This window comes from Barbus barbus (assembly GCF_936440315.1).
Source record: "Barbus barbus genome assembly, chromosome: 14".
In the NCBI taxonomy this organism is placed as follows: domain Eukaryota; kingdom Metazoa; phylum Chordata; class Actinopteri; order Cypriniformes; family Cyprinidae; genus Barbus; species Barbus barbus.
The window spans coordinates 3,994,638-4,008,247 of record NC_136742.1 but is presented as its reverse complement, the minus strand read 5'-3'; the positions used below and the strand labels follow the sequence as shown (position 1 = coordinate 4,008,247).

At 38.3% G+C, this 13,610-nt stretch overlaps 1 protein-coding gene across 3 annotated transcripts in view; it reads left to right on the top strand.

The window, feature by feature from the left end:
• The window catches only part of LOC306880003 (sentrin-specific protease 6-like), a 35,374-nt gene extending 33,209 nt beyond the window's left edge, over window positions 1-2,165 (top strand). For all 3 annotated transcript variants that reach the window (XM_079433263.1, XM_079433262.1, XM_079433264.1), the window contains 3 exons: window positions 414-482; window positions 675-825; window positions 1,666-2,165. In XM_079433263.1, coding sequence (XP_079289389.1) covers window positions 414-482; window positions 675-825; window positions 1,666-1,863 — 418 coding nt within the window. In that variant the 3' untranslated portion in view covers window positions 1,864-2,165. The remainder of the gene's footprint in view (window positions 1-413; window positions 483-674; window positions 826-1,665) is intronic.
• Window positions 2,166-13,610: the final 11,445 nt, after the last annotated feature.

Below are 13,610 nucleotides of genomic sequence, written 5' to 3'. Positions count from 1 at the left end.
AAATAAGAGCAGGATTTGAAAGATGAGACTTTGTTTCGTTTTAGACGTAACAGCTCTTTGCAATATTTGGATCAGAGTCACATTGCAAATCATGTTTAGTGAAAGGGAAAGCGTGGACCTGGCAACCTTGGCTTGAATTATGATTCATAGGGTCAAATAGAACCTGTGGTAACAGCGCTGCGTTAATGTCTTATGTTTTCTTCATGCAAGTTACTGCCTGATACATTTTTCTGCCCCCTTTTGACTGACAGGAAATAAATAGTCCCTGATCATCTGCTGTTTTTAAACAATTACTTTTATCGGCTGATACCAATTATTGGCCAATACATCGGTGCATCCCTACTTCAAACCAGTATATTTAAAATTCCAGTTCTATTTTTCAGCACTCACTGTCATGTTATTAAAATCCTCAGGCCTTGTATTCTGATCATGGACTCCCTGCGTGGACCAACCAGGTCGACTGTGGTGAAAACCTTACGAGAGTAAGTTATTGCTCCGACACAGACGAGTGTAAAAAAACCTTTAAATGGATGTGATTTTCTGATCACAGATGTTTTTGCATCTTACTAAATGAAGTTATTTTTCTGTGGGAATCATGTCGTCCTTGAACAATAACGAGAGCGGCTGTAAGTTTGCATGTATATTAGTGAGTGTTTGTCCTGGTGTTTGTGCAGGTATCTGGAGGTGGAGTGGGAGGTGAAGAAAGGCTCCAAGAGGAGTTTTGGGAAGGATGTGATGAAGGGCTCGAGTCCTCGTGTGCCCCAGCAGGATAACTTCAGTGACTGTGGAGTTTATGTGCTGCAGTATGTGGAGAGCTTCTTTGAGGTGAGAGGAACTGTGTATCTAATAGTGGACTGGACAACGTATTCTGGATCCCCCCAGAATAGAGTCTGAAAGATTTTTAAAACTGTCAGAGCTTCCTCATTCTACGCTTTCGTTCACACACATTCCAGACATCCTGGTAAAGATAAATGACATTGCAGTGTAATAGTTTCACATTAAAAATCGAATAGGTTATTCAGGCCTCACTTTAGTTTTTGGACCAATTCTAAAGGCCATTGCACACGGAGTCCGAAATTTTCATCCGAAATTAAAAAACAGAATTTTTTTTTTTTTTTTAATTCATGTTTACACACTTTCTCCGAAACTTTCGTCCAAAAAAAATCTGATTGGGTTTGATTTTTCTGCATTTTTCGCATCCGTAGCAAGCATTTTGAGGTGTTTTGACAATTCAGAGCCACCGTACAAAATCCAGAATGGCGATTGTCAAGTTCATCTACTTCGTCTTGCAGCACAAAGCACCGTAAAGATCCTTGCTCACTTTTTTATACATATATATTAGTGCTGTTAATCGATTAAAACATGTAATGGCGTTAATCACAGTCATGGACTGTATTGAATTTCTTACGATTCCTGTTCGTAATAGCTCTGCACACCTGGAAAGTGTGTCAGCTGATCAGAATCAGTAATTCAACAACACCCCTATGTTATTGGCAACCTAAGCTTGGAATACACTGCGCTTTTTCCAGTTTTCCTTTGTCACTATTTACAAAGTCAGTAAGTGTATGATGCCTAGTGTTTTAAAAATCTGTTTAGATTTTAAGAGTCGTGTAGTGTATTCCAGCCTTAATGCAATAATTGATTATTATTTTGTTTTTTTTCCAGAAACCTCTTCCAAGCTTTCATCTCCCGATGAATTTATTGGATTGGTTTCCCCAGCAACGGATGAAAACCAAGCGGGACGAGATCAAGGCGCTCATTCTGAAGCTTCAGACTCAGCAGCAGCTCAATTTGGAGAGCTGCCACAGCCCCTGCGAGGATAGCTTAGAGTCAGCTGATCTCATCCCTCCAATCAGCTCCTGAGCTCCGCCCACGCTGCTACGCTTTCACCATCACATGACTTATAAACACTACAAGCCAATCAGGGCCTTGTGTGATTGTACGCTGCTGGACAACTCTGCCGTTATTTCTTATGACCTTCTTATAGTTTTGATGATGTGAAATTTAAAAAGAAGAGTTTTGTTTTTGAATTTGTATCGAGTTGTGTACATAAGCTAGGCTTTTTCTTTTACTTTGCTGCCTTTTGAGTTTCACCTCTCATTTATGGTCGATTCATCATTTCAGTTTTGCACCATCTGTAAAATAAAAGATTGTGTTCATCTTGATTTACTCTGATGTGCCTAGACGGTTAAATACAGTCCTGTTCAGTATTCTGTTTGGACTTCATGCCTCTGAAGGAACGAAAGCATTTTTTGTGAATTCAGTATCCAAGCAAACTTTGTCCACAACGAGATGGAAATCATTTTTCAATGTTCTGCTTCTTGCTGTTCAAGAGTGCACATTTGCCTTGGTACAGTCCAATACAACAATATGAAGTGTCAAAAAACGAGGCTTTGCTTCTTTATGAACATCTTGTTTTCATATTAGAGCTGATTCACGACATTTGAGGTCTCAAGGTACTTTCACGTGATTTGTGTTTACTTGCCATAAAGCATAAACTGGAGCAGGTCATGTATTGTAATGCAAAGCTCAAAGCTTGCTGTAGCCAGCGGAGGTCGAGCGTTGAAACGGTCTTTAGCTTGTGAAGCATCAGTTGTGTTTTGCTAAGTATTTGTCTCTATATAGTCCAAAACTGTAGCGTGCCATTTCATTTAATATGCTGGTTGACGTCCTTATGAATGATAATGTTATGACGGTAGCACCTGTTGGAGTCAAAGAGGTCGATAGTATTTCTGGAGAAAGCCATCTGATTTTAAATCTGCCATCTTGGTAACTCATAAGTGGTCACCAGCCTAAATGTCCTTGTCCACTATGCAAATAAACATGTTTATTTGCATAGTGTTTTTCATAATACACATGGTTTCAAAGTAGCTTACAGAAAATCATGATGTTAATGATAATATCATTACATCAATAATATCTTAAATGTCTTCATGCCTTTTAGTTGCATTTAGAAGATTGAGGCTGGGAGAGAATATAGTTTACATTTTGCAATGATACAAGCAATCAAGCAGTTGAGATTTACTGTATACGCAAGTGTACAAACTGGAGCAATCAGACTAATCAAGGGCGAAAACTACAAACGGACTACAAATACAGCACAGGAAACACTTCAACATAAAAGTCCAAACACAAAGAAAAGGAACCTGCACAGAACACATGTAAGTATATTATGTGGCTTGAGTTGTACATACTTTGATATCAAACTTCATGTAAAGAGAGCTGAGTGATAATATAGTTACATTTTGCTGCGAAATAAAAAAAAAAGTCACATCAATTTTGCAATAAAGAAACTTCAAAGCAGCTTTAATGTAGTAAACCGGCAACAAAATTGTACATTCCGGATTCAATCATTTTTGTAATTACATCACGACAAATCAGATAGGTTTATATTTAAAAAAGCCATTTTTTACCATTTTTAATAAGCTTTCAAAATGGATGATACTAGTTAAAACATAGGACCGCTAGGCTATAATAAATATATTGACAATTAAGTTGTTAAATTCTTCATTTAATGCTGGCCATGGCGTTTTAGAGGGCACTCAGTCTATTAAATATTTCCAAAGTGAACTGATTGATGATTAAAAGTTACAGAACAATACATTGGATTATTTTGCAAATGAGGTAATATTGGATATGTTTTATTGTTTGATGAAAATAGTCCCTTACAAACACATGCCATGTGAACAGAGCCTAAGACGTGAAGGAGCCCATTCTATCACACCAGTGAGCGCTGAGGAATGATGATAGTGCTTTGGAGAATTTCACATGGCTAAGGCCTCATCCTCATGGTCTTCCTCTGAGTTCACACTTAATTGACGTAATGCCGCTTTGACAGCCAGGTGGTCTGACTCTGCTGCGGAGCTCAAATGGGAATTGTGGGAGTGATTTCTGAAGATTATGACTATTGCACCACACATTAGCCATGTAAAATATACGATAATGCAATGCACCTCACTTATTTTATACATGTTGGGCAGAATATATCATGCACTTACAACATTATTTAGGCTTAGACAGTATCCACAAATACAGCAGATCTCAGCTGCACAAAGATCACTCTTTAAAATATGTTTGAAGAAAACTAGAAAAATTGAACTTAAAATGTAATTCTAATAATTTGGATAAAATAGTTGAAAATGAAATGGAGGCTTGTTACTGAATGACATACTCGACACAACACGCACACACCTCTAAAATATAAAAACAGCTTTAAGCTCAAACTTACCGATTTTTAAGACATGACAATTATATCTACTTCTTTTAATTTAGGCTAGATAAAAAAGTGGGTCATTTAAGTTTCAGAGCATAACAATATGGTTCTTAATTAAAGGTGCACTATTTCTCTAAATGATCAAATAGTTTTGGTGGATGCAACACCTCAGAGGGGGACTGAGGTTGAAAACCCTTCGACATAAGATTTTCATTTCTAAATTATAAGGTTGCTCACTAAATGGAAACAAATATTATTGGGACAGTTCCTGTTTGTTTTTGTTTCCACAGTTAACAGGGAATAAAATGAAAAGAACAAAATGTTTAAAAATGTGTTAGTTTTCTTATGTGTTTAAATATTGCTGGCCCACTTTGCACTGTAAAAAAATAAATAAATAAAAAAAAATTTAAGGCAACCAGATTTTTGTAGGAGATTCTCGTACTGTTGTATAAACTTAAAACAACAAATTGTCTTAAAATTTTGAGTTGGCTCAATGTTTATTTTTTTACAGTGTGGCTGAATGTGTTCGATAAAGTGGGCCAGTGAGATTCTGGTAAAGTGGGCTGACCTTTAACCTTCAGTAATTATACTCAAATTCATTAAATAAATTGACATTAACTGGTTATTTTATAGATGACATGTATAATTTACTTTTTTAGAAAACAGAAATGAGTCTGCAGTCAGGAAATTAAAGTTAGAGATGAAAGAAAAGAGAGAATAGAAAGAAAGTTGAGTCACGAAGCTCAATCTGGAGTGAAGAATGGATGAGAAGAGCAAAATATATATGCAGAAGCTTTAAGATATGGACACATTTAAAGTATTTAGAGAACAGAATTGTTTTTTTGTTTTTTTTTACATATGATTTCCATTTTAAATGTTCCTCTTATTCATTTTTTTGACTATTTGTTGTTGCTTGTGTTATGGTCAATATTCTGATTTGTGAATATTCTGATGTTCAGATTTAATCAAATTTTATTTTATTTTAGTTGTTTGGAATTTCACTCATGAATTGAGATGAGGATTTATTTTACTCTTAACCTGTGGGATATATCTGTATATGTATATACATATATTTGGATTTGTTAAATACGTTGTTATATATGTTTGTGTGATAATATGTGTTAATAAATCTGTTTTTTTTTTTTTAAGATGCAGAATATTTTTTGTTAAATAACGGATGGCCCACTTTACCAGACCAGCTGGTCCACTTTACTTGAAAAGAAATTAGTCTGGAGTAGGCCCTAAATTACCTCAAAATGTTTATTGGTATATATCTTGCAAATGGCACTTCATATGAACTGAATTCAAATTAAAATATTATTGCTGGACCTTAAAATGAACAAAAGTAAAAAAAAATTGGGTTTGTTACTAAATTAATAGCCTACACACACCTCTGAAATTCAATAACAACACTAAACTCAGTGATCAGTTTATAAGAAAATTTAGATATTATTTATTTCATCATATTGAATGTTTAAATTAAGACAATAACACCAACGATGCAGCTTCAATTCAGTCAGTTTAATCAGGATAATATCAGGATAATAAGGTGCTTTCTAACAATTTCTCTAATACACATCGGCCACAATTAACGGCACCCTTTTATTCAATACTTTTTGAAACCTCCATTTGCCAGTTTAACAGCTCTAAATTTTCTCCTATAATCCTTGATGAGGTTAGAGAACACCTGACAAGAGATCAGAGACCATTCCTTCATCCAGAATCACTCCAGACTCATGGGGTACTTTTTATCCTTGTGTTCACCAAACCCATCTTGAGTGTTTGCTGCTAAAAAGCTCATTTTTTAATTTCATCTGACCATAGAAGCCAGTCCCATTTGAAGATCCAGTCGTGTCTGATAACTGAATATGCTGGAGTTTGTTTTTGGATGAGCTAGGAGAATTTTTCTTGAAACCCTCCCAAACAACGTGGTGATGTAGGGGCTGTTTGACAATTTTTTTTTAAGGTTTTCTGACCCCGAGACTCAACTATTTTCTGCAATTCTCCAGCTGTGGTCCTTGAAGAATCTTTGGCCACTCAAACTCTCCTTCTCACCGTGCATTAGGACGATATAGACACACGTCCTCTTCCTGGCAGTTTCGTAACATTTTATGTTGATTGGAAATTCTTAATTATTGCCCTGATGGTGGAAATGGGAATTTTCACTGCTCTAGCTCTTTTCTTAAAGCCACTTCACTAATTTGTGAAGCTCAATTATCTTTTGCTGCACATCAGAAATATATTCTTTGGTTTTTCTCATTGTGATGGATGATTAAGGGAATTTGGGCTTTGTTTTCCCTCCTATTTATATTTCTGTGAAACAGGAAGCCATGGGTGGATAATTTCATGTTCATAATCACCCTGGAGTGCTCAAAATTGTTAATATGAATGGGAATTTACATTTTATGAGATATTTTACTCATAAGAATTTCTAGGGCTGCCAATAATTAACGTGTATTTGAGAAAAACATTTATTTAATAATGATATTTCCCCCCATTTTAAATTATTATTATCCAATGAAAGGTTAGATTTTTGTGATTTTTTAATTAAACAACAAAAGGATTAACAATGCAGAATAATTTTCACAGCCTTCTTTGATCATATTTATCAAGGGTGCCTATATTTTTGGCCATGACTGTATGTATGTATGTATGTATGTATGTATGTATGTATATATACATATATATATATATATATATATATATATATATATATATATATATATATACAATATATACATATATATATATATATATTTACATTTACATTTAGTTATTTAGCAGACACTTTTATCCAAAGCGACTTACAAATGAGGACAATAGATGCAATCAAATCCAACAAAAGAGCAACAATATGCAAGCACTATGACAAATCTCGGTTAGCCTAAGGCAGTACAGGTAGCAAGTGTTTTTCTTTTTGTTTGTTTTTTTATAAAGAAAACAAGTAGATAAAAAAGAAAGCTAGTGTTAGAGGGTCAGATAGATACAAAGACGACTAATAAATACAAAGAAGACAGGTAGATAAAACAGAATAAGAATAGAGAGTGCTAGAGGTAGAGGGTCAAATAAAGATGGAAGAGATGTGTTTTTAGCCGATTCTTGAAAATGGCTAAGGACTCAGCTGCTCGGATTGAGTTGGGCAGGTCATTCCACCAGGAGGGAACAGTTAATGAAAAAGTCCATGAAAGTTATTTTGTGCCTCTTTGGGATGGTACAATAATTAATCTTGCAGCGGGATTGTAGAGGTTTAATGGAACTGGCTGGAAGACCTGCCAAGAGAGCATTGCAATAGTCCAGCCTGGACAGAGCTTGAACAAGCAGTTGTGTTGCATGTTCTGAAAGAAAGGGTCTGATCTTCCTAATGTTGTATAAAGCAAATATGCAGGACCAGGCAATTTTAGCAATGTGTTCTGAGAAATTCAGCTTTTCATCAATTACAACTCCAAGGTTTCTGGCTGTTTTTGAAGGAGTTATGGTTGATGTGCCTAACTGGAACGTGAAATTGTGATGAAATGATGGGTTTGTAGAAACCACAAGCAAGTTCTGTCTTAGCCTTTTTGAGTTGAAGGTGATGGTCCTTCATCCAGCAAGAAATGTCTGTTAGACATGCTGAGATGCGAGCAGCTATCGTCGGATCATCAGGATGGAATGAGAAGTAGAGTTGAGTGTCATCAGCATAGCAGTGAAATGAAAAGTCATGTTTCTGAATGACAGAACCTAGTGATGCCATGTAAACAGAGAAGAGAAGTGATCAAAGAACTGAGCCCTGAGGCACCCCAGTAGCTAGATGTTGCGACTTGGATACCTCACCTCTCCTAGATACCTTGAAGGACCTAGTTGAGAGGTAAGATTCAAACCACTGGAGTGCGGTTTCTGAGATGCCCTTTCCAATAGGGTTGACAGCAGGAGCTGGTGGTTGACCTGATCAAAAGCAGTGGACTTGGAGACCGCTCTTGCAAGTCTTAGGGCTTCAACAACAGAGCAAGGCAGTTTTGGTTGTGTGTCCACTTCTGAAGCCAGATTGGTTGCAGAGGTTGTTCCAGGAGGTTGTTCTGTGTGAGAAAAAAAGAGACTTGGTTAAACACAACTCGTTCAAGTGTTTTTGCAATGAAAGGTAGAAGGGAAACCGGTCTATAGTTCCCTAAAAGAGTTGGGTTAAGAGTCTGTTTAAGTTCAAGTTCAAGTTGAGCTTTATTGTCATTCTGCTACATGTGTGGACATATAGTGGAACGAAATGTCGTGTCTCGCAGGACCACGGTGCTACATACTAGTTAAACATAAGATAAACCTACAACAATGCAAGTATAAGAGAAAAAAACCCACCCAGAAAAACAATAGAGCATCTGACTATAGACAAAAATAGACAATCTGAATATACATATTCTATAACTACTATACCTAGTTGCCTAGACATATGCAAACTGAGACTGTACAAGAACTTTACATATAAACTGTACATGAAATAGTGCATAAAAAATAGTATATATATATTTCGTACATTAAATTGTTGTGCAGATTAAAGGGAGATTTTGTGGGAAGCAGCGCATAGTGCAAAAAGATTTGTAGTGCAATGCTCAAGTAAATATTATTTTGTAGTGCAATGCTGAAGTAAACATTTTCTTATTGAGTCTTTGTCGCAGGGAGTGTTCATAGAAAGTGTCTAGTGTGCATATAGTGGGATGAGTGCGTTACTACAGGTGGTTTGTATAGCCCACTCACCTGTGTGTAGCACACTCAGAATTGCAAAAAGTTGTCAACTGCATTAATGAGTTGGGTGGGTGGGGGGTCAGAAGGGGACAAGAGCTCTCACAGCCTGGGGAAAAAAGCTGTTGAGCAATCTGTCAGAGCGAGCTTTGATACTCCGGTAAGGAGTATCAAAGGAGTATAAATGCTGAGGGAAAAACTCCAGTGTGAAGGGATGTGTTAACGATGTGAGTGAGTGCAAGTACAACTGCAGGAGAAATGGTTTGAAGGAGATGAGATGGAATAGGATCAAGCTTACAAGTAGTAGGATGACTGGAAAGGATGAGTTTACAGACTTCTGCCTCAGAGAGTGGAGAGAAGGATGTGAATGGGTGTATATTTGTTGCTAAGATGTGTTTGTCAGTTTATGGTGTGGAGAAACGTGCAGTGAGGTTTGCAATTTTATTAATGAAGAATGTGGCAAAGTCGTCAGCTGTTAGAGTTGATGAAGGAGGGGAGGAGGACAAAGCAGGGAGGAAAATGTTTTAAAGCACATGCGAGAGTTAGGAGAATTGTCAATTTTGTCATGATAGTATGTCCTTTTAGCAGAGAAGTCAGAGAGAAATGGTCGGTATAATTTAAGGTCAGTAGGATTTTGTGATTTGCACCATACCCTTTCTGCAGCCTTGAGCTTAGAATGATGTTCGCAGAGAAGGGGCAGAAGGGGAGGTACGGGTTGGCCTGGAACATAAGGGGCAGAAAGTGTCTAAACAAGACATCAGAGTGGAGCAGAAAGTATCAGTAGCACTGTTAGCATCAAAAAATTATAACTGTTTAGGGGGAGGAAGCGAAGATGAAACCATTGCAGATAGCCGGGAGGGTGAGAGAGAGAGCATACGTTACGTCGAAACTAAGATGACATGTGGAGGGATATGTGTTGTGTCAGGAATCATGTTGAGGTTAAGAGTGAGGAGGAAGTGATCCGAGGTGTGAAATGGAGTAACTAGCACATGATCAGTGGAGCAGTGTCGTGTGTAAATAAGGTCCAGTTGGTTGTGAGTAGCTGTAGTTGACACTCGTTTGAGATCAAAAGTAGAAAGCAGAGTGTGGAAGTCTCCAAGTATAACTAGGGCAGTACCATCCTCAGGAAAGGTTGAGAGCAACACATCTAATTCTTCCACAAAGTTACCTAGTGGTCCTGGAGGTCGATAAACAACTACAAAATGGATTTTAAGAAAGTAGGTAATAGTATCCGAATGTGATTCAAAAGAACTGTTGATACTTAGAGATGGTAAAGGAGTACATTTCCAATTATTAGAGATGACCAGACCAGTACCTCCACCTCTTCCAGTCAAACGGGGGTGTGGGAAAGGAGAAATGATTGTAGAGTGCTGCAGGTGTAGCATTGTCCTCTGTTTTGATCCAGGTCTCTGTCAAGGCCATGAGGTTTAGCTTTGAATGACTAATTAAGGAAGTAATGAAATCAGCTTTGCTGACAGCAGACTGACAATTCCAGATACCAATAGAAAATGAAAGTAGTATTCTAGTAGACATAGGCAAAGTGCGCAGGTTGTTAGGATTGCGCTACCAACAGTGTGTGATGCGTAGTTTGCGAGTGGTAGTGATAGTAGGGATCTGGAAACACAGTAAGAATTGGATATAAAAACTAAAACAGAAGTAAAACAAGTTGTAGGAAAAAGGACAAATAAAAAGTGATACTTATGTCCCTTGCCGGTGTCCCTGCCCGGTGGAATCGCATGGTAGAGTCAATGGTCTTTACACTTTTCGGTATACTAAGCTTTTTTTATGCCCGTCTAACAAAATACTAATTGAATTCAGCTGGACACACTTTCCTGTTTATCACAACAAATGGCCAAGCAAGTGCATGACACTGACAAGGTATGCGATACAGTACGAGGCCAAACGCGATTTCAGAAAGTCATGAGGTGGTATATATATATATATATATATATATATATATATATATATATATATACAAACCCGATTCCAAAAAAGTTGGGACACTGTACAAATTTCGAATAAAAAAGGAATGCAATAATTTACAAATCTCATAAACTTATATTTTATTCACAATAGAATATAGATAACATATCAAATGTTGAAAGTGAGACATTTTGAAATGTCATGCCAAATATTGGCTCATTTTGGATTTCATGGGAGCTACACATTCCAAAAAAGTTGGGACAGGTAGCAATAAGAGTCCGGAAAAGTTAAATGTACATATAAGGAACAGCTGGAGGACCAATTTGCAACTTATTAGGTCAATTGGCAACATGATTGGGTATAAAAAGAGCCTCTCAGAGTGGCAGTGTCTCTCAGAAGTCAAGATGGCAAGAGGATCACCAATTCCCCCAATGCTGCGGCGAAAAATAGTGGAGCAATATCAGAAAGGAGTTTCTCAGAGAAAAATTGCAAAGAGTTTGAAGTTATCATCATCTACAGTGCATAATATCATCCAAAGATTCAGAGAATCTGGAACAATCTCTGTGCGTAAGGGTCAAGGCCGGAAAACCATACTGGATGCCCGTGATCTTCGGGCCCTTAGATGGCACTGCATCACATACAGGAATGCTACTGTAATGGAAATCACAACATGGGCTCAGGAATACTTCCAGAAAACATTGTTGGTAAACACAATCCACCGTGCCATTCGCTGTTGCCGGCTAAACTCTATAGGTCAAAAAAGAAGCCATATCTAAACATGATCCAGAAGCGCAGGCGTTTTCTCTGGGCCAAGGCTAATTTAAAATGGACTGTGGCAAAGTGGAAAACTGTTCTGTGTTCAGACGAATCAAAATTTGAAGTTCTTTTTGGAAAATTGGGACGCCACGTCATCCGGACTAAAGAGGACAAGGACAACCCAAGTTGTTATCAGCGCTCAGTTCAGAAGCCTGCATCTCTGATGGTATAGGGTTGCATGAGTGCGTGTGGCATGGGCAGCTTACACATCTGGAAAGGCACCATCAATGCTGAAAGGTATATCCAAGTTCTAGAACAACATATTTGGGGGAGTCGTGGCCTAATGGTTAGAGAGTCGGACTCGTAATCGAAAGGTTGCGAGTTCGAGCCCCCGGCCAGCAGGAATTGTAGGTGGGGGGGAGGGAATGTCCAGCGCTCTCTCCACCCTCAATACCACGACTGAGGTGCCCTTGAGCAAGGCACCGAACCCCCAACTGCTCCCCGGGCGCTGCAGCATGGCTGCCCACTGCTCCGGGTGTGTGTTCACGGTGTGTGTGTGTGTGTGTGTGTGTGTGGATTTGTTCACTACTCACTGCTGTGTGTGTGCACTTGGATGGGTTAAAGGCAGAGCACCAATTTCGAGTATGGGTCACCATACTTGACAATACGTCACGACTTTATATGCTCCCATCCAGACGTCGTCTCTTTCAGGGAAGACCTTGCATTTTCCAACATGACAATGCCAGACCACATACTGCATCAATTACAACATAATGGCTGCGTAGAAGGAGGATCCGGGTACTGAAATGGCCAGCCTGCAGTCCAGATCTTTCACCCATAGAAAACATTTGGTGCATCATAAAGAGGAAGATGCGACAAAGACAGTTGAGCAACTACAAGCCTGTATTATACAAGAATGGGACAACATTCCTATTCCTAAACTTGAGCAGCTTGTCTCCTCAGTCCCCAGACGTTTGCAGACTGTTATAAAAATAAGAGGGGATGCCACACAGTGGTAAACATGGCCTTGTCCCAACTTTTTTGAGATGTGTTGATGCCATGAAATTTAAAATAAACTTATTTTTCCCTTAAAATTATACATTTTCTCAGTTTAAACATTTGATATGTCATCTATGTTGTATTCTGAATAAAATATTGAAATTCGAAACTTCCACATCATTGCATTCTGTTTTTATTCACAATTTGTACAGTGTCCCAACTTTTTTGGAATCGGGTTTGTATATATATATATATATATATATATATATATATATATACACACTCACTGGCCACTTATTAGGTACACCTTGCTAGTATCGGGTTGGACCTCCTTTTGCCTTCAGAACTGCCTTAATTCTTCATGGCATAGATTTAACAAGGTGTTGGAAACTTTCCTCAGAGATTTTGGTCCATATTGACATGATAGCATCACGTAGTTACTGCAGATTTGTCGGCTGCACATCTATGATGCAAATCTCCCGTTCGACCACATCCCAAAGGTGCTCTATTGGATTGAGATCTGGTGACTGTGGAGGCCATTTGAGTAAAGTGAACTCATTGTCATGTTCAAGAAACCAGTCTGAGATGATTTGAGCTTTGTGACATGGTGCATTATCCTGCTGGAAGAAGCCATCAGAAGATGGGTACGCTGTAGTCATGAAGTCATGACATGGTCAGCAACAATACTCAGGTAGGCTGTGGCGTTTAGATGATGCTCAGTTGGTACTAAGGGGCCCAAAGTGTGCCAAGAAAATATCCCCCACACCATTACACCACCACCACCAACCTGAACCGTTGAGACAAGGCAGGATGGATCCATGCTTTCATGTTCTTTGCGCCAAATTCTGACCCTACCATCTGAATGTCGCAGCAGAAATCGAGACTCATCAGACCAGGCAATGTTTTTCCAATCTTCTATTGTCCAATTTTGGTGAGCCTGTGCGAATTGTAGCCTCCGTTTCCTGTTCTTAGCTGACAGGAGCGGCACCCGGTGTGGTCTTCTGCTGCTGTAGCC